Source organism: Labrus bergylta, chromosome 7 (assembly GCF_963930695.1).
Source record: "Labrus bergylta chromosome 7, fLabBer1.1, whole genome shotgun sequence".
Taxonomy (NCBI): Eukaryota; Metazoa; Chordata; class Actinopteri; order Labriformes; family Labridae; genus Labrus; species Labrus bergylta.
This window is the reverse complement of record NC_089201.1, coordinates 17,900,746-17,923,223: the sequence shown is the minus strand read 5'-3', so window position 1 is coordinate 17,923,223 and position 22,478 is coordinate 17,900,746. Positions and strand designations below refer to the sequence as shown.

At 39.2% G+C, this 22,478-nt stretch overlaps 1 protein-coding gene across 1 annotated transcript in view; it reads left to right on the top strand.

Moving 5' to 3' along the window:
• Nucleotides 1–22,478, top strand: part of si:dkey-106n21.1 (solute carrier family 23 member 1) — a 62,023-nt gene that overhangs the window by 24,948 nt on the left and 14,597 nt on the right. The window contains exons 4-9 of the mRNA XM_065957053.1: nt 2,460–2,643; nt 4,063–4,244; nt 5,973–6,090; nt 12,362–12,518; nt 17,230–17,483; nt 21,487–21,651. Of these exons, the coding sequence (XP_065813125.1) occupies nt 2,460–2,643; nt 4,063–4,244; nt 5,973–6,090; nt 12,362–12,518; nt 17,230–17,483; nt 21,487–21,651 (1,060 nt within the window). The remainder of the gene's footprint in view (nt 1–2,459; nt 2,644–4,062; nt 4,245–5,972; nt 6,091–12,361; nt 12,519–17,229; nt 17,484–21,486; nt 21,652–22,478) is intronic.

The following is a 22,478-nucleotide window of genomic DNA, read 5'->3' as shown; positions in this document are numbered from 1 at the left end:
TAAACATAAACCATCACTTCATGTCTGCCTCCAAATCAAAACAAACGAGCGTGGATTAATTGAATCAATTTTCCAATCTAGAGTTAAAGCCCCTACTGAAACCGCTACTTTTAATTAACAGAAAATATAACAAATGAATACAGTATTATAAAACCTTTTCCCTCTATTTAAAATATGATTTCACTATTTAAATGAATCTTTATTTATTTTACTTTATATTCTGTTTGTACTTTCCTTTATATAGCCTACTGTATGTTATTTAATCTGCCTTTTACTTGATTTACATTGTGATATTGTTTCTTGTTTACCTGACTGTATATGCGCATTACTCTTCTTGAATAAAGCTAAACAAAACAAAAAAACGGGTGAATGCGGCCGGTTCGGGTAACGTAAATGACGGCACTTCGATGCAGAATTAATTAGACGAAGTAGGAACAAATATCTGCCTACTGAATAGTAGGTACTAAACAGTATACAGCACGGGGACAGTAGGTACTGACTTCTAACAGATTGAGTAGGTACTTGGCAATTTGGATACAGCCATGCTATCTTTCTCTCTTGAGATGTTCCATTGTTTAGGTGAAGGGGGGTGCCTGGGAAGAACATGAGGAAGGGTCTACCATAATGTTGATTGTTGTGTAAGGACTATCCCACTTAACAAACAAAATAGTGATATTGTGGTAATTTCTGGAACACAAGTGATAAACAACTAGAGGCAAGACAACAAGAGGCATATAAATCAGTATGTCAACCACTCATAGGGAAATCTGATCACAATGTAATCCATCTTCTGCCACAGTATAAGGCTGTGGTGAGGCAGAAACCTGCCACCAAGCAAATACAGGTGGTCTGATGGATTTAAAGAGCAACTCAGGGACTGCTTTGATTTTTATTGTAGCTTCAACACTGTGGATGACAAATCAGAATGTTAAGAGCTATGTAATAACCTTCGTTCTGAGACCTCAATAGTTATAAATTAACATGATGTCACAGCAAATCTTTTAAAATTGAAAGCTCGTCTGCTTAAAGACTGTGCTCCTCAACTGAAAGGTGTCTTTACAAGGCTATTTCAATTCATTCTAGATTCATAAATTGTGCCAAAAGCATGGAAGTCCTCAATAATTAGACCTGTGCGAGAGTACCAAATGATTTTTGGCCTATTTCTTTACCTTCTATACTGTGTAAAATTATGAAGCGGACTGTTGTTGGTCACCTGACAACCTCTGCGGCCACCATACTAGACCCACTCCAATTCGCGTATAGAAGCAAGAGAGGCACAGACGATGCTGTGCTGACTTTACTTAACACAGTAACAAAACATCTCATGAACCCTACAGGGTATGCCAGGGTCTTATTTGTGGACTTTAGTTCGGCCTTTAATTCGATGAAGACGCATATTCTCCTGAAAAGACTCATTGATCTAAATAGCAACACAGGTCTAGTTCTCTGGATCAGAGATTTTATATCCTGCCGTCCACAGAGGGTTTGTTTTGGGAGCAGCATGTCAGATGTGCTCACAGTGAGCACTGGCTGCCCCCAAGGCTATGTTCTCTCCCCTGTGTTATTTGCACTATTTACTAATGAATTTAAGATCAATGAGAAACACTATTTATTTAACTATGCAGATGAAATGGGTCTTGTTGGACTGTTAGAGAAAAATTACGCTTCTGGTGAAGCTGCATATTCACTCCACATAAAGGCCCTGGAGACGTGGTGTCACGCCAGCCAGCTAGTAATGAATGTAGCCAAAAGAATGAATTATCTGCACTAAACAAGATCTAAAAATTGAGCCAGTTTCACTTGACAGCCAACTTGTTGAAATTGTGGAAACCTTGAAATACCTCGGTACAATTTTGGATAGCCAGCTGAACTTCTCTGAAAATACAGAGTATATCTTCAAAAAATGCTTACGACTTTATCTCCTTAGAAAACTCAGTAGTCTTGGTGTCAGTCAACACATCTTAGAGCTAGTGTACAAACCTATTGTTGAGTGTGTTTTAACTTTCCATCTCCCTGCCTGTTACGGTCACTTGAGCTGTAAATTAAAGAATAAACTCTCCAGGATTGTATCAACAGCAGGCAAAATAGTGGGCAAACCACAAATCCTCTATCTCAATTATTTATTGACAGGATGAGGAAGAAAGTGAGGAGTATCCTATCAGATAACGCCAGGTTGAACGATATTTGACCTTTTGGCATTCACACATGCAGTCCACCCAGACAATGTAAGGACATGTTCGGCAGTACAGTGCATGCCTGGCAGGGGCTTAGGGAATTACGTGTCATGTGAAGGACATGCAGTGTAAATTGAAATTATGTCAGGCGGTCAAGTGTGTTCAAATGAATAATTACTGGATTAATTACCATGTTAGGCCAATTAATAAAATCCCAATTAAAGGCAATGAAGTGAGGGGTAATGAATAGTTTGATAACAAAATGATCACCTACTTGACCTACAGGTTACCGGTCCTCCAGGGTGGGACCTTCAGTTTCATCACTCCGACCCTGGCTATTCTCGCTCTGCCCAAGTGGCAGTGTCCGGCCCCGAAAGCATCTGTGGTGCTATCCATGCAGCTGCAGAACGGCAGCAGCCCGCTGCACATGGAGGACTCAGATGAGGTCTGGATGTCACGGATGCGTGAGGTATATGTCAAATATTCATGTGAGCCAAATTTGTGATACTCAGCATTTACGCTTCCTCACCTAGCATCCAAAGGCCAAGTGGTTAGAGCTAATAGATTAGTGGACACATTGAAGACCCTTACCATTTGTTACACCTTTATGTCCATATGATTTCATTTTATATGAATTAGATTTTGGGGGTGGGGGGGGTATTGGAATAATCTTGCAAATTCTGTTACATATTAATATTAAATGTTCTGAAGTGGACATTTGGGGGACTTTTTGAAAACACTTCTAACTTGGGAGAAACAATACCCCAATCACGTCTTTCTGTAAAAATACCATAATTTAGTTGAAAACACATTTTCTGGTCAGACAGGAACAACTTTGAACACAACTCCAAAAAGTGATAGAAAATTAGGAATAAACCCTTTAAAATATAGGTTGTAATTTTTCGTAAGAATTACTGATGCAAGACACCGTTTTGTTAAATGCGCTCTTGTTTTGTGAATGTACAGAAAGTCGGGTAAAAGCTACAGAACAAAAGTCTGAGAATGTGGTCAATTGCAGCAATTTCAGGTAAAAGTTTGGAAAGTCGGTTCAAAATGCCAAACCCAGGACTGTTTTCTTAGCATGTTTAAGTCTTTCAACTAACATTTTTTGAGAAGAGAGATATTGTAATATTTCAGAGATCAAATGTCTTTAGTCCATCCTTTTGCAGTCGTGTTTATTTCTCCAGTTTCTTGTATTCCTCTCATAGATCTCCTGTGCACGTTCTCATAGGTTCAGTAGGTTTTATGTAAGCTCCCTGAGTGACTCTGACCCAATGCTGTATCTATTCAGCGTTTCAATTAATTTCAGTTCAGCTTATCAAGTATTAACCCTTCTGTCTCCTCCTTGTTATCAGAGCTTTGCGCAATATCGCTCTCTCCCCTCAGGCAACATTAACATCACTCACAGATGTGTATTTCAAAATAGTTATGTGTTACCACAGAGTTAATGAACATTATCACACATTATGTTACCACCCCTTCACATAGCTCACAGTTGGAGAGATTTATGAGGTGCTTCAGCTCTGCAGGTTTCGGTAGTAGGGTATGTTTTACCGCATACACGGTATAACAGTGGGTGCAGGTTGAACAGGTTTCTATCACATTTTTGCAAACAAGTCTAGTATCGAAGTCGTCTTCCGTATCCTGGCCGCCTACCTGGGGGATCCTGGCTATATCCATCGGTCCAATCAAATATTACTTATAATTACAATGATGCATTTTCATTTATTTATTTATTTATATATATATATATATATATATATATACATACACACACACACACACACACACACACACACACACACACACACACACACACACACACTTTATAACCAAATCTTGCACTGCGTGTATCCCAACTTCGAACCTCTTTCCTCGTCTTGCACAGATCCAGGGAGCCATCCTGGTGTCCTCTTTGCTCCAGATAGTCCTTGGCCTTTCTGGGCTGGTGGGCTTCGTGCTGCGATTCATCGGCCCGCTGGCTATTGCTCCCACCATCAACCTCATCGGCCTGTCGCTATTTATTGAAGCTGGAAAGAAATCTGGAGGTCACTGGGGCATTGCTGCTCTGTGAGTATATTGCCCAATAGACATCAATAAATTATTGCGCAAAAGACTTACAGTTTGTATGGATGCAGTATGTCTGGATGTTTCAGTGAACTGTGTGCAAACAATTAGACGTAAGAGAACACCAAAGTCTCTTGTATTTCCTCAAAACAGCTTTAGTTCTTCTTGGCAGAGATGTTTTTCCAAGACTCTGAAGCTGTACACCATTCCTCCAGAAGATTTTTTTCATTTAGCATTTATGGTGGTGGTACTGGTCTGATTCACATGATCAAACTAATTATGAACCCCTCATGGCCTGTATGGAAGTAGATGACGTCACTAATTTATTTTTTCATCTTTTACACATGCTGTACTTTAGGTCTTTTCTGTACATTAGAGTAGTGAAAATGTGAATTTCTTCAGTTTTCATTCAGAATGTTTTTGCCTGTTTTCTGACCTTATTTGTACATCAATGCAGATGTGCCTACTTTTTAAAGCCAACTAATCACTGTACTACTACCTTTGCTGCATCACTGTCCAAATCCATGAAATCTGTCTTCATTTACCGCCGATGTCTCCAGATAATGCAGACTAAAATCATTACTTCGAGTGACCCTTGCGGGTTTTGAAAGGTTCAGCACATCCTGGTGCCTGGATGGTAATCAGTCATTTCCTTCTAAGCCCCAGTGACCCCCCCCCCCCCCCCCCCCCCATCCCCCTACTCAGCAGTATCTGCAGAGGGTATCCAGCACCTTACAGGAGCACAGACAAAAACATCTTGTGGTTGTAACTCAACCCTCCCAGTCTGTTACACTGGCAATCTGTCAGGAGACACACTGCGATGGTAATGAAGAAGTCCATTTCCAAAACCTGATCAGTAGGAGTGTGTCGATACACTCAGCTCTTGAGAGGAGACAATGATCTAAATGGATTACAAGTCAGCTGTGATCTGTTTCTCCACTAGTTGCCACTCAAACAATTTAAAAGGGGCGGGAGCATCTTCTATGGTAAATGGACTTTAGCTTGTATAGCACTTTTCTAGTCTACTGACTACTCAAAGTACTTTTACACAACAGGTCACACCTAACCATTAACACCTATTCACACACACTGATCGTAGAGGCTGGTATGTGAAGTGTCCATCAGTTACTAATCCATTCATACACATTCATACGCCGCTGACATAGAAGTGGGAGAAACTTAGGGTCAAGGACACATTTGACATGTGGCTGCAGGAGCTGGGGTTCAAGCCCCCAACCTTCTGGTTGAGAGACGACCGACTCTACCAGCTGAGCCACAGCCACCCCTATGGTTATTTCCAATTCAACAGCAGACTCCGTCATGATGGCTGCTGCTCTCATCTATGTACTGATATCACAAGACAGTTAACACCTCAATGAGAATTACTCACATTACTCCTGAACCTTACTTGGAGTATTTCCTGCGCAGCAAGAGAAGCCATTTAAAAGCAAGAAAGCGACTATTTTACAATGTTTAAATGGCCCATTTCGCCTCACTGTTACTTACACATAATCCTGTCCATAATGACAGGTATCACGTGGACATGCCAGCTGTGTAAGATTACATGTTTTCACTTGCTCTGACTTCGCTCTGACTATGATGTATTGACATGCCATACTTTAGCAAAATTACACAGGTAACTATGAGTGAGGGCCATGCCTCGGGGGGGGGGGGGGGGGGGGGGGGATGAGTGATACATTTCAATCGGTCTCTCTGTTGTTTTTCTTGCAGCACGGTCTGTCTGATCCTCCTGTTCTCTCAGTATCTCAGCAAAGTCGACGTTCCAATGATTGCTTACAAGGATAAGAAGTGGAAGGTTTTCCAGTATCCACTCTTCAAGCTCTTCTCTGTAAGTTTTCAACATTATGCAGTTCTCATGCATACTTCTTGTTTTCTTATTCACTGAAATATCTATACACCTCATTTTAAAGACAATGACCCATATCACCTTTAATTACCTCATAGCAGTGTATCAAAACTATACTAATTAACATATACTGCAGAAATTCAACCAATATCAGAACAAAGTCTGCCAGTCTGGAAACTATTTTAGACTGATGTAAAACTTTGAAAGTGATGAATTGAATCTAGAAGAATTGTTTGGTTTTTCGTAGGAAATAACCAAATCCAAGTTTGATGCATCTGGTATGTGTTTTGATCTCATGTCTGTGCAGATGCTTCTGCTTTCAGCTTATATAACGGTTAAAAAAAGTACAGGAACCTTTCAGTCACAGTCGATCCACAATATCACAATGGACACAAAAGAGGTTCACCAGTGCAAAAGGGTTTTCACAGTGGGTAACATCCTCCAGCCAGGGTGGGCCAGGTACAAGAGACCCTACTCGTGGAGTATAAGACCAAAAAGACAGATCAAAACTTCTTTGAAGTCTGTATTCTACATTACATTTCTTATGAATCATGCAAGAACTCTCTATCTCAGAAAAACTTTGAGTAAATTTGGCACAAACGTTCACTTGGAACCAAAGAATGAAGCGATTACATTTCAGTGGTCCAAGGTTGAACTCCAATGAAACTTCTCAAGGACCTTTTGTGTGATCTCTAAATAACAACTGGACGTAACCTCTGGATTTAAAAAATAAATCCTTCCTTTTGGCATTACTTACTTTTAAAACTGCAGGGGGGCACTGTACTGGTTACAAATGAGGTCCATTTGTATGCAAGTCTACCAGGAAATGACCTAACATCTCACTCACTTATTACATCATTAGACATTTTCCTAATGTGTTCCTGGTCTCAATTGATGGTTTCATGTCTTCCTCTACAGAGTAGGATGTTAACATTTAAAATGTAGCATCAATTTAGTGTCAAATAGAAAACAAACCAGGGTATGCTTAAGGGTGTGGCTAAGGATGATTGACAGGTAGCTACCATGATGAACCGCCAATCAGGATATGATCAGAGGCCTATGCATTACAACCACTTGTCTAAATGTTGACCACAAGTTTCAAGAAAACAAACTATGGACAAATAAAATGCAAAAATAAACAACTTAAAACAGTATTCACCAAACCATACATGTGTCCACTTCTGAGTAAAAACATCTTTGGATTTTGGCCATAACTCAAGAATTCATAAAAACCCTTTTCATAGCTGTCTTTCAACACCATAACTCAGGAGCAGAAGAAAAGGTTGTAAATACAGTTAAAAATGAGTTACAGTTTAGATGCCAAAATCAGTGACGCAAATCTTGGGTGTTTACAGTGAAACTGTGGTGACTGTATAACTCTCCTTTGTCACCTGTTCTGAAAGACAAGTGTAAGAGACTAGGTTATAGAAACTGAAACTTTCTTGCAGCAGTATCCATATTCCAAGAAAAGTTTCTTGTTGCTAAAACTTTTGTGGAAAAAAATTCCAGAATGTCCTTTGTTTGAAAGAAATTTGACTCTGCTTTTTGTTTCTCAACAAACTTTGACACTAAAAGACCTGCAATAGAATAAAGCTTCAGACTTAACAAAGTCCTGTCATCTTAATTTCATTTTATACATCACAAATAAAGTCATTAGCTGCAGACTGTACAGCCCCTAGAGGCAAACACAATGAAACAGAGGATGAAATAGAACGATGATGATGGACACAATTCGAGGTGGAAAAGGCTGCAATATTAAAATTAAATTTCCAATAGTACATGATACAAGCATGACATGTTTAAAAAAAATTAAGGGAATGGCTCTCTTGTTGTTTATTGCAATGTTGAGATTTTGCTAGCCTTGCATGCGACTTGAGCAAACACAGCCCCAGTCAAAGTCTTTAGCGGGATTCTTTGAGCCCCATTTCTAAAGCCCCTCAGCTATGGCTGCTTTGTGATTACAGCTATTATCTGTCAGGCAGAGAGCGCCCCTGGTGATGGACACACACAGAGAATTTTGTATTGTGTTTTTAAAACCTCTATGTACCCAGGGATGGGTTTTAAGTCAAGCACGGCTCTTTTTAACATCCGCCCATCCACTTCACCTTAGTTCAGGAACAGGTAATGTGAATACTCGTGTGGAAATTTAGACTTCTACCATGAAAAACAGTTCAAAGAGTCGTGGATACGGACTAAAGTAAGAAAGTTTATTAGATTTAAGGGTTTCAAGTAGTGGTTAAAATGGGACACTGATTCAGCATGTCTGTTCCTCTAATGAAAATTGACAACAAATGACAACACATACTGTATAATAACAGCAAATTCACATTCACCGATAGTTGAATTATTATTCTTAAGGATTTAGTTTTTGGTGGGACAGTGGATAGAGTCAGAAATCTGGAGAGTGAGTGAGGAATGACATGTGGGAAAGGAGACACATGCCGGACTTTAACCCCGACTGCGTGCTTGGTGGACTTTTGCCTTCGCACATGGGGTGTGATCTAGGTCATATTCACCAATGATTTTTTAGCTGTTTCTTTTGGATTGGATGAGGGAATTAAAGGCAGTTTGTGTGGTCATATTCCTTTCAAACAAAAAAATGTCCCTTTGATGTTGTATCTAATGTATTGTATGATATCGTACAATAAGGTATAGTTCCATAAAGTACCATATATTCATTTAAAGAGATGTTTAATCTCAACTGGACATCCTTGTAAAAAGAAGGAACAATAAAACTAGCTAAATAAAATATCCTAACAAATGGTATCATATGATATTGTTATGCACCAGAGACAAAATGTGTTTAAAAATTCATTGAGGGCCGTCAGTGGCCTAGTGCTTAGATGGCAGTCCCCACAAGGTAAAGTAAACATCAGAGATGCTTTGCCACAAGCTGCAACTGTAGGAACTACACTAACTATGGTGATACAGATCTTCTTCCGAGATGGTATTTCTTGGAGCATCCACGTTGTTGTAACCCTTCCCCATCATCAGTAGGGCCATTGTCCTCACAGACAGTGGCCATTGTCCTCCAAGCGGGTGTTTGGGTTTAAATTCGAACCTGTGGCTCCTTTTTCACCTGTCATTCCCCACTCTCTCGCTTTTCCTGATTGTCAACTCTATCTATTGTCCTGTCTCTTTAATAAAGGCATACAAATCCCAATAATAAATCTTACTGGTGACAAACATAAAGAAGCTAGGTGTAACACAAATCATGAACTTTGGATGCAACCTGGAGACTATAAATGATTTCACATTTTTCCATCAATAAACAGGACACAGTGTATTTCTCTCTGCTCAAAATCAGCCAAGAAATCGTGGCTGCAGCCGGCAGAGATGTCATTTTGCCACGTTTTAAAGCTCCTGGGTGTTCTATGACATTTGCATTTCCCTCTTTGCAAAGAGGGAAGGTGAAGAATGTGAACACACATGCAAATGAAATGCTGAGTCATGATAAAGGTTTGAAAAATGCCTAAAATGTGAAACTGAACGCCCCTCCAGTCAACTAACGAGCAGTGAGTCAGTTTGACTTCAGGGTTTAATGGTTGGAATGCTTCATGGATGGCAGCATGACATGCTTGTGCATATAGCAACATCTAAGAAGACAAACAGCCCATCATACCCCAGCGCCTCCTCACAAAGGCCTCTTGATCTCAGAGTCAACATGGTTGAGCTTGGACTATTCATTAGGATAAATTGTCTATCATAAAATGAAGCCTTAGAAAAATAAAATACTGTGGTTTTTAGCGTTAAGGAATGAAGCTTCTATAGTACCTCGGAAAGAACCCAACTGATGTAGAGGAGTACACACAATCTGCTGCCAATATCTATTTATCATGAATTAATTTATTATTGATGACTCACGCTGGCACTTAAAAACCCACTGGATGTATAGCTGTGGTTCAAATATGACACTTATGGAGCCCACTCAATTTATCTCCCTCTTGGATCCTGGATCCATCAACACAGAAATCAAGGAGATATGAAGAGCACGTTTTTTGGCTCCTTTTTCTCCCCTCAACCTACTGTTTGGTTTTCCTTGAACAGTCACACATACGAAACTCTTTGGTTCTATGTAATCCCTCAACAGATGCAAACAGAACTACACAACATGTGCCAGAGGCATGTTGTACATAGAAACTTGCTGTGCAAATTATGAACAAAGTTATAAACAGTACACTACATTAATAAAGAGTCGTAAATCTGTTTTTCCTCACAAGCCAAATGTGGGAAAGCTCTGCTTGCTACTTAGTTGAGTCTGTGATGGAAAGTCTTCACAGAAAGCTTTGTTGGAGAAGAGTCTTGTCGAACAGCTGCGGTTGCAGTTAGCGGTGGACTAATGAAGGGTTTTTAAGATCGATTGTACTGTTATTGGCTTTTTAAAGACATCAAATACCTGACAGTTTAATGTAGGCTTTGAGTAATATAAAGAAAGGCATTTAAGAGGGTAAAACAAATTTTACTCAATAGCTTCAGGTTTCAATCTTCAAAACAAGCAAATAAAAATCTTGTCTCAGCAGGTCTTTTGAATGTCCTATACATTTACATAAAGGAAGAATGTGCAACATTTATTCATATAAATACATGTGAATATCTCTCTGAGTCATGACTGTCTACAATGAGTGAGAAGCTTGAGTCCCATCGGCTGTGTTGTTGTTGGACACTTGTTTACCTCTTTGTGTCTCTTCCACACACAGTCAGATTCAGTTTAAATGTTAAAGTGCCTGCATCAGGAAACACTCTGACTGGCTAAGCACAGGTTAACTGTGATGACCTGTGATGACCTTTTGGTGAACAGGACCAATAAAAAACCTTAAGTAGAAGGCAGCAGAATGTTTTTAAGTGCTGTAACTTGAGAGTGTTACAACCATCTCTCTCTGAAAGTGGTTAAAGTAGCAAAAGAGACAGTTCAGATGGGACAGTCATTTCCTTTTATACAGCAAGTCATACCTACACATTCACACACTGACGGCAGAGGCTGCTAAGTAAAGTAACAAATCCCATTCAGACACATTTATAAGTAGAAAAGGCTGTCTCTACCACTGACCGACAGCTGCCTCAATAAGGGGTGGGAAAGTGGGACCAGATTATGACCGCCAGGATTGTACATATTGGACACATTTTTATTAGATGCACTTAATGCATGTTTTTTTTTTTTTTTTTTTTACTTAAAAATTTATTTATTTTTATTTATTTACTGTTTTTGGAGGGTGAATAGATCTCCCATCTCTGTGCTGATAAGAACACCTGTGACCTCCCTGACTGGAAACACTCACTCTTGCTCACCCACTCGCTTGACTGGTTTACTGACAGCTCTTAGCCAGCGTGTGTCAGCTTGAACACAGATGCCTCAAGATTTAGACCATGATCTTCAACTCAACTGATGGTACAGTTTTGTGTGTCAGTTTGACACATTTTGATGGCTATTAATATTCTTGGACGAGAGTAACGATAGCCAATTTTAACAGCCTGATTGTGCCAGGGCTTAGGCCGTTACTCAGTCAGTCTATATAAAGCTATAAAACATAACTGGGGGGGCGTATTGTTACCCCACCTCACTGGCAACAAAGACTACTCTACGCCTGAGCACGCTGTTTTCACACATACACAAAAACTCAGACGCAACTGGCCACATTTTTTGGGAGGCTTTTTCATGCCTTTTATTTTAGAGGTAGGACAGTGGATAGAGTCAGAAATCTGAGTGGGGAGTGACATGCAATTAAGCAGCCACAGGTCAGATTCAATCCCAGTCTGCCTGCTTGGAGGACCATAGCCTCCACACATAAAGCGAGCAAACTAACCACCAGGCTATCAGCTCCCAACATTTTTTTCACCTAGACTTACCCTTTTCCTTGCCACACTTTCAGCGTGTAGTCAGGCAAATCAGACCAGTGAACACAGCAGAAAACGTTCAGAAAATGTACCAAGAGCAAGCCTGCGAGGGTGATGACGATGATATCACTTGTCTGGCTCAGGACCAGTTCAAACATCCTGCACATAAAGGAACTACATCATACTCTTTTGTGCTCCCCAGTATGTTCTTTTACACTTGCTTTTTGATATATTTTCCAAGCGTCCTTTTTATGCCAACTGGGGTAAACGCTATAAGGGACGTGTAAATACGTAACTCAGAGCAGAGTGTCCTGACTTTTATTTTCAGGTGTACATGAAACTCTGCTTAAGAGAATTTCAGTAAAGAGTGTCATATGTTGACTAAACTTCATTTAAAATGTATCTAATATTACATTTCTAGGCTATGTTCGGGATGTGTGGAGCATGGCTGGTCTGCTTCTTACTCACCATTTTTGACGTCCTTCCTTCAAAGTCCAATGAGTACGGCTTTTCAGCCAGGACCGACATCAACCTGGACGCTGTGACTAACTCCCCCTGGTTCCATGTTCCTTACCCTGGTAAGTGCATAAATATCCTACATGAACATACAGTATATGATTGAGCATTGAAAGGGATTAACTTTTTTGTTGTAACAGACAGGAAGACAAAACAAAAAATGACCTCATTCTCAATGTAATGGAGCTCACATATGTAAAAAAGTTCCTAAGCATAACCAAAGATTCTACCCTGCAACTGTTTGATTATATAATAAAAAAAAATGTATTTCAACAAACCATCCAGTAAAGTAATGACAAACAGTTTGTTGATAGTATATCTAAATATAATTGCACAAACATGTGTATTTGTTTACAGCATTAATTCTCAAACTGTGGTACGATTACCAATGGTGGTATTGCAAGAGCACTCTTGTGGTACACTGGGAGACACTGATTTTTACATTTTTTTAAATAAAGTAAAAATCAAATGGTTGACAAGCAAAGCTGTGATGGCAAACAGAGGAAGCCAATATGATGGTTAAAGTTGTTTTGCTTTTGTGGCTGCAAACGAGAAAATTTAGAAAGAAAAGTGCGATGGATACGTTGAGTAGCAACAGCAGAAACTGAAGTCGACGACGTTAGCAGTGCCAGTTACGCTGGGCAACACGACGCAAAACACCAAGATAATATGTCTTGATTTACATCCAGTTTGGATTCTTTCAGAGCCAAACAGAGAATGAGCCCAGGCTGCAGTGTGTGGTCAATAATAAATAACAGGCATATCAGGAATAAAATGGCCTCCTGTGTAAACTGTAGTAGTTAAATAGCCCTACACTGCTGTATTTCGTTGTTGGCCATAATGGTGGTACACATTATTTTCTGTGGTGGTACCCACTGTGAAAACTTTGTGAACCACTGGTATACAGGATAGTTTGTATGATGAATATGTGTGTGTGCAGTCGCTGCTCTGATAGAATATGTTGACACTGATCACAGTAGTAATTGATATATTCATCCCTAACTGATAAAGGTTTTTTTTTTTTTACAAAATTATCATTTATGTAACTTTTCTGCCTGCCTGCCAACCATTCATTTAATTATTGACAAACATCCAAACCACTTGCAAACAGAGGACACCCTTGTAGCTTATTCAGGGTTGCACAACTGTCCTGAAATGAACTGCCAGAATGATGGAGCAAATTAAAACTACTGCTCTCAGTGCATCTTAAATCTTGGTGTATTAAATTGAGTGATGATACTTTTATTAAATAACAGGTCTTCATAACCTTACTTGGCCAAGCTGCCTCCTGAGAAAAGTCATTTTCCCCATGACCTAAAATCAGCAGCAGCTGGTGCGGATGTAGATGTAGAGCTTCTTTTGTAGAAGTTTTTTTTTTTTCTTGTCACACTTAACATGAATTCAATATTTGGCAGAAGATATTGCAACAACAAAATAAAGCATTCTTATCACTTATTTTTTACCTTAACCTTACATGAACCCTTTCCTACCTTCCATGTGTGACATATTTTGAATGCTGAGGGGCAGAAATCATCAGCTGATTTTACAGAGATTATGCAGGCATTTATAATCACATCTGCTGTTGAAAAAAAGCTATTGAGGCATCACAGTAGTCTTATTGAATAAATAAAGTAGTATTCACAAACACAACTTATTACAAGTTTGCTAATTTTGCACACTAGGGAACCAACATAATTGTGGTGGTCTTGAATATGAAGTCATCTATACTGTGCACTTAAAAGTGTTCTAGATTTATTCAATAAAGTTGGTAAAAAGGGAGGAGCAAGTGAACTGGGTCGCCTGTTCAAATCCCTGTGCGTATCGAAGTATGGCAGTTGGCCTGGTGGCTGGAGAGTTGCCAGGTCACTTCCCGAGTACTGCAGAGGTTCCCTTGAGCAGGCATCGAACCCCCTTCAGCTCTGGCTTGCTCCCTGTGTAGCAGCCCCACTCTGACATCTCTCCATTAATGCATGTCCACAGGTTTGTGCATGTGTGTTATTTGTGTGAGAAGCATGTTGTTAACCCTCAATAATCCCTTGGGGATAATAAAGTATGTAAAGGCTTCTTGCCTTTATTTAGATAGGACAGAGTAGGAAATGGGGACTGACATGTTGGAAAGGAGCCCCAGGTTGGACTTGAACCCGGGCCTCCCACTTGATGTTTTATGTAATTACCCTGAAAAGAAACTGTTATCATAATAATAATAATAAACTTTATTTATAAAGCACATTTCCAAAACAAGGTTTACGAAATGCTTTACAGGATAAAACTACAGAATCATGAAGTGTTAATCATGGAACAGGAATCAGCATCAATAAAAAACAGTAAAACATAAAACCCAGTAATAAAAAAAACCCATTAAAAACAGATGGAGTGGAAGGGTATAAAAAAATGATCTCAGGAAGGCAAGACTATAAAAGTTTGTTTAAAGAAGAGACTTGTAAGAGGAAATAGTTTTTATCATCCTAATCTCCTCTGGGAGGTTGTTCCACAGTTTGGGAGCCCTGGTGACGAACGCCCTGGTGGCTAACGCTCTGTTTCTCAATGGGGACTTTGGAACCACCAGCGCAGCATTTGAGGACCTCAAAGCCTGTGACTGTACATGAGGAGTTAAAAGATCAGAAATATAAATTGGGGCCAAACTGATAAGTAAAATTTTAAAATCAACTCTAAAACTATCTGGCAGCCAATGTGAATGTCTAAATTTGTTCAAATCAATAGAATGTTGTCCAGGTTTCTTCAACAGAGGTTGAATAAGAGGGCACAATACCAGTGGATTGGGAACTAGTTAACTATATGAATGTTTTTATTCATCAAAGGCTGGGAAATGTTTTGGCATTTTTTTGGTCTTAAATGGTGCAATTTCATCAAGGATGGAATTTCAGATGGTATTCAAATTTGTTGACTAAATTAGTATTGGTATGTAAGTATTGGAAGAGGTAGAATAAAAAAACTCTAGACCGTAGCTGTGTACGTGAGCCAGTAAGACAAGAAGGTAAAACCAAACATAAGCAATAGTGATCAGAAATGGAAGGATCAGAACATGTTATGAACATGTTATAAGATAAAACAAGATCAATAGTATTGCCCGACCATGAGTGGGCCCGGTCGGTAATAGGGATAAATTAAAGGACTTTGTCTTTTTCTGATGAGAATTGTGAGAAGGATCATGCCAAGGTGTCTGTCAAGGAGAATAAAAAGCTATAAAATGGATCAAATTAGAAACCGGTTGCTTGGTTCCTTTTTTATTTGGGTGGGTCCACTTTGTAGAGGTCCAGCTTAGTCCACAAATAGGACAAAGTTACTGATAAAATTATATCCTGCAGCTAGACAAACATTTTTTAGCCAATGGTGGAGACTAAAAATGCCACAATGGGCACTCCAGTATTACACATTGACACAAAACCTGTGCTGTTTAACGGCTAAAGCTCCATCGCAGAGTCTGTTCTCGCCTGGTTTGGTAATCTCTCGATAGGAGACAAGAACAGGTTGCAACAAATCATTAAAGTTGCCAGTAAGATCATTGGGGTTAAATGGCCTGATCTGCCTCTTGCCTTTAGTGAGAGAGCAACAGCTATGGCACAAGACATCCTACAGTGTCCTCAACAACCTCACTTTGGTTTTGAGCTTCTGCACTCTAGACAGGAGATACAGATTACTAAAAGTTAAATCCAACAGATTTAAAATGTATTTTACAACTCAGGCCATCAAACTGTTGGTTTTTAATGATTGGTTTTAAAACAATTTCCCCCTTGGGGACAATAAAGTTTAAAGTTATTCCATGGTTGGGGTTACAAGCATATAAAATCATATGAGCAAATAAAAGTGGTGCCACCAGGATTAAATTTCATTGTATGTAAAAGAACAATTCCAGAAGACACCTTTATCTTCCAGGTTCCCCACGTGCTTATTTGTGATCACAAGGACAGGGGCATACAGGGGCATACAGACGGAGACAGAGAGAGTCAGAGTTAGTCAGCACACTGACTCTATCTACCTGTACAAACACCAGAGATTTACCTCCCCCTAACCTGGTGTTCAAAACAACCTTCAGCTAAATATTGGGGACAATGTACTGTATTATTACAGACCATGAAGGCTATTAAGGGGCACATAGGGGCTTTAAGTCTGTGCTGCGGGTCATTTTTAAGCCCTACAAGAAGAACCTCGCCAATATAAATTTTCAAATTTCTCACAGTTGTTGAGTTGTCAGAAAAATGGCACCAGAAATCCAGAGCAGCCATGTGGAGAGCCATTGATAGTTATTACAAGAAGAGAGAGCCAGCATTCAAAATTGACTTAATGAGTTATATATATTTTTTATTTTATTTTGTTTTTCCAGAAAGTCTAGTTTCTACTGGGACTGCTGGGATGAGTTAATACTGTTGAAATCATGCAAAATATAAGGGAATAAGATCTGTCATGAGATTTTGATCAGTTCAGATGCATGAGTAGCAGAGAAAGTCAGCATGGCGTCTTGTGAACCTTTCGTCAGGCAGATATTGGGTGTCCATAAATATTTTCATTGGTTTCAGAAAACAAAAATCATTTGCCTTGTAACATGCAAACCCTAGCAGTCTGCGAGCCATTCCTTCAGTCACAACAAAATATAGGGAATTCTAGTATTGTGCCAACCAAAGTGGAAAAACCTCAACATGATTTCAATATTGAAGAATTTTGGCAGATTAATCAGTAACTTTCTTTAAGTGTACAGTTATGTGTTTGCATATCTGCATGAATGGATGCTAAGGTGTCCCTTCTCTGTTCCCGTAGGTCAATGGGGTGTGCCCACAGTGAGTTTGTCTTCAGTGTTGGGCATGATTGCTGGAGTCCTAGCATCAACCATGGAATCGATTGGTGACTACTATGCATGTGCTCGCTTATCTGGAGCCCCTCCCCCACCAACTCACGCCATAAACCGAGGTATCGCTGTGGAGGGCATCGGCTGCATCCTGGCTGCAATGTGGGGAACAGGAAACGGCACCACCTCCTACAGCCAAAACATTGCTGCACTTGGCATAACCAAGGTACCCATCAAATTCTTCTCATTTGATGTCTGAGCAATATAAGTATTCATTGGAGTCTTGTTTCGAAGGGCCTTATGAAATAGGGCTGGGAAATATAATCAGTTTTTAATAATATAGTTTATGATGTGTTAATATTTGAATGGTATTTATTTTAATTTAATAGAGACAATGTATTTAACATAGTTTCCATGCAAAACATGAATACTTATATCCAGATTTTAAATCATAAATATGTTTTAAATTATCATTGGCGCTTCACACAACAAAATAATCAGGGACATGCATCAAAACTGAATGCTGTTAGGGGTGAAACAGCCCAAAACTGATGGCCGTGATTTTTTCCTTGGGTAATGGACCCATTAATGTCATTAAGTCAGTTCCTTCTGTTCTTTTTCAATTTGCAGTATAATATGTATTTATAAGGGCAGCTTCAACCATTATTTTGTATCCTTAACCCTGGTATCATCTGGTAGTAAAACGACTGACTCTGAAGGATATCATTCAGATGAGTAATATTAAACACAAACAAAATAAAATGTTTTGCCATCGATAAAATCTTTTTGCTTCACAGTGTAACTCAGAATAAAATCTTCAACCACCTTTTTTTCTATACAACCAAATAGTGACTCTCTGTCAGACTCTTTCAGTGCTTTAGTTCCTCTTTAGACCAGGACCAGTTTACAGTCTGTTCTGACAGGCTATTGTATTTCACCTCCTGGCACAGTGCCATGATGGTGTGCTGACCTTTGGCATCTTCTCTTTGAAGATTTTACTGCAAAAAACTCAACCTCACTTAAGTGAGCTCAGCCCTTCAAGGGCCTAATAAGAGATTAAGCTTTGTGATCTTACAGTATCTGTACTTCTGTACTTTGTAGATGTAAAGATCAGGGGATAATAGGTTGTGAATAATGGAAATTACAAGATATGGGGTTAAACGTTTAGATTTTAGGTAACTTTTTCTAACACGGTTTCTGCTTGGCATTCATTTTTATAAACTCTTTGGCCTGTTTGATGGAAACTCTGATTGTAATGCTAATTCAAGACTTTACCCACAGTCACACTGTTACAGCATGTGACACACTGTAGTACTTCTGCACGTGATGCATGCAGTCAAGTGCCCAGCAGAGGTGAAGGAGGGCAGACTCAAGACTCCTGGAATGCATAAATAATGTAGATTTATGGGGACTTAATGTGTCTGGCTGAGAGATTTGGTAGAAAGATGGCACTTTCCAGCTTCTACTTAAGGCATCATTCAGATTTGCATTAAAATGACAGCTCGAAACCAATCGAAAAATTATATTTATGTGGATTTACTCCACTTTTCATATATAGGCCATTTTTGCTTTCACTGGATAGGATAGTTGAAGAGAGATCAACAGTACAAACTCATCACACACTCCCGCTCTCAGCCAGTGCCTGCCGAGACTGTCGTTTGTAGGATGGAGAATGAATACAGACACACAGACTCCTTCACAAACTTTCACTTGTGAAACACATATCCAGTGTTTCGCGGCCGATAATGATGCTTGTTTGTGTACGTACAAGCACGTATGATGCGAACACGAGGGAGAGCGAGCAACAGATTACTGGTGCAGTTCGCCTAACGGCCATGCGGTGTTAGACACAGTTTTTTGAAAGTTACATATAGCCCCTTTAAGAAACAAGCAAAAAGCGATAAACTGTTTTTTCTCACTGAGAAAATGTGCCAAATAGTAAGTCGACGACAGTGGATGACTGGATAGTTTGTGCGCCTCATGTACAGAGGCTGACGTCCTCGACGCGGGCAAAGCGGGTTCGATTACGACCTGTGGCTCTCTTCCTGCATGTCATTCCCCACTCTCTCGCTCCCTGGTTTCCACCTCTATCCACTGTCCTGTCTTTTAAAATAAAGGCACACAAAATCCCAAAATAAATCTAGGTAAGTAAAGTAGTAAGAGCATGAACCTACCTTAATGTGACCTAACTGCAGGAAGCATTGCCCTATTTTGGATTAAACTAGCTACAATAACTAGGGCCCTCATTATTCATCATTGCTAAAAATGTGTTCAAGACCACAGGCATACCTGAATTCTCCTGAATTGTTTTGGGGACTCGAGTACATCAAAATATTACTTTCCAGCTGCAGTTGCGCCTCATTTTCAAACTCCTACAATGACCAGGGCCACCATCAGTACATGTAGTTGTCTGTCCATTTAAATAGGAAGTGTCTTTGGAGCCGCCACAGCCAGGCAGGTGACACTTTGTTTTACTTCTGGGATTTTTCCCGCAAGACTTTCGACCAATTAGAAAGCATCTCCTTGCACATCGCACATTTTCTTCAGCTTGTAAATGTCCAAGACCAAGCTTATTTATGGTATAGGTAATTATGCAACAATATAACAAATTGTTCCATGATTCAAACCAGAGCAAATGAACTACAGGTGTGAAACCACCCTTAAAAAGTGATGGGTCCAAATAGAACAGAGCTCTGACGTTTAGCAGATAAATATTTGTTTACTGCAAGAGAAAAGAGATTTATTTGCTTTAAAAACAGACAGCTTTCTTTTCCTGAAATAACTTAATTATTTAATAAGAGATAAATGAAGAAACTAAAGAGAACTGTTATTTTTATTTCTTTGTGATGGTAATACCAATAATTTCCATGTGAAGGTTAAAAAGGTAGATCAATTGGAAAAAGGTGTACATTTAAGGAAAACCAAAGATAACATGGTAAAAGGGTGATGGAAGTCCCTGCAGGATGCTTTACGGATCTGTTGAGCACGCACAGGAATTCAATCCAAGAACATGTTGTATTTCATTTCGTATTTCACTGTGAAACCTGCCTTGTTAATCCAATTTTGCAAGACACATAACATCTTAATAATAATAATAATGTATACTTTATTGATCCCACGAGGGGAAATTCGTTTTTACACTCTGTCTAGTTAACATGCTACACAAACATAGGCCGAAATACACACACATGCACAAACAGGAACCTATAGACATGCACTAATGGAGCGGTTCCAGAGTGAGGGGGCTGCCCACAGTGGGCATAACTAGATGTAACCCTTGAATTTGATTTGAGTTGAGTTTGATTGAAGAACAACTGAAGGTGTAAATCCACTGAAGATCGAATTTGCCTGACACGCCTCCCAGCTCCGCTGCTCACTTGTTGTCATGAAGTAAAGAGTCTTTTCAACAAAAACTGAATTCCAAAAGTTTTATTCAACAGTATATTACCGTTTGCTCATGGCACAGAGTGGCTTTTCCCCCTCATAAAGTCAAAAACATATGAAGAAAGAGAGGGAGAGAGAGCTCAAACAGATTAGATTAAGGAAGTGTAACATAGGTTGAGGGAAAAGAAACACAAAAGTCAATAGATTGTGTTACAATAAATGTTTGCAATTATAAATGGTTTCAAATTGTATTTGTGCCCACAGACCTGTTTCTGTGTATTTTTGCAACAAAAAAATTTCCTTGATTGTGATAAATCATCCAGAGATTTTTTTTTTTATTGGAACGCCATGCACTAGTTAGCTTTATAATAACTTCTGGAAATGGGGATCAAAGCACTGTTTTGTGAACACTCCGAGATGAACCATCTGGATACCATCCCCTCTTCACAATACTTACTTCCTCTGGCCCTTACCCTCTCTATATATATACAGTACATATAAAACAGCTTTAATATCTATGATCATCACACAGATGAACAAAAACTGTTAAGGTATTTCCTGTATTCTCTGTAAACACTGTCGACGTGCCCTAAAAAATTAGGAGACGTGAAATGTTATTTTTTACATTTTCATGGAGTATTTGACTTGAATATGTGAAAAGTATAACAGTGGGGTGATTTAATATGACTAGTGTGCTGTTTCGGAAAAAGCCTGTGTCTAGATCCATAGCATGCTTTTCAGAAATTCTTTTTCCCACTTAGTGCTTTTGTAAAGTGACACTGTCATGTTGAGAACCCGTCTTGTATGCACCTTATCATAACTCCCCTCTTGTCTTTTTATGGCAGGTTGGCAGCAGGCTGGTCCTCCAAACGACTGGTATCCTGATGATCGTCCTGGGAATCTTTGGGAAATTTGGAGCCGTTTTTATCACCATCCCAGACCCGGTTATTGGGGGCATGTTTCTCGTAATGTTTGGAATGATTGCAGCAGTGGGAATATCAAATCTCCAGGTGAACAAAGTGTAGCAATGTAGTTTTTACATGCCTCTATTCCACTGAAAAACCCTGACACACACATTCTCCTTTTAAAGGTTTCCCATCTTTCCCCAACACTGATGGTGTGCTACTCAGGGCATAATAGTTGTGAAGAAAAGAAACTACCTATCGGGATCAATTAAAGATAGCTCTTTGAAAGGATACTCAATCTAATAGGTCTATTAATTTAGCTAAGTTTATTTGGATATTGTTAAAGTAAAAATCTGACAGAAAAAAAGTGAATACAAATAAATCACATGTGCAGGCGAGGTAGAAACCCACTTTGGCCTTTTCTCAAAACTGGACATGACTTGGAGTTGGACACCTCTGGCTGTGTTCACCCTGATGTGTTGGTGGATGATCTTAAAATGTATATTTGATTGTATTTTTATGTTTAGCTGCTTGTTGTTTGTGTGAAACTCTCTTAATTGTGCTGCTGCCTGTCTTGGTCAGGACTCTCTTCAAAAAGAGATTTCTAATCTCAACGAGTTTCTTAAAGTAAAATAAAATGAAAAAACCTAACCTCAAGAGATAAACAAACATCAAAATTAATAGATAAAAAACAGCAATAACAATACCATGCTAGATATCAACTAACATCAATATATTCTACCTAATATAAATGACATACGAACATTGAAACATAAAGTAGAGCAACACAGCACATATTGTTTGTTGTTGATCTAAAAATAAGAAAACAAACAGAGAAAACAAATGAAAAATGATTCCTGAAAGCAATACGGCTGTTGTCAAGTGATATAATGCTATACTTAAATCACGGAATGGTAAGTGTGTATGTTTTC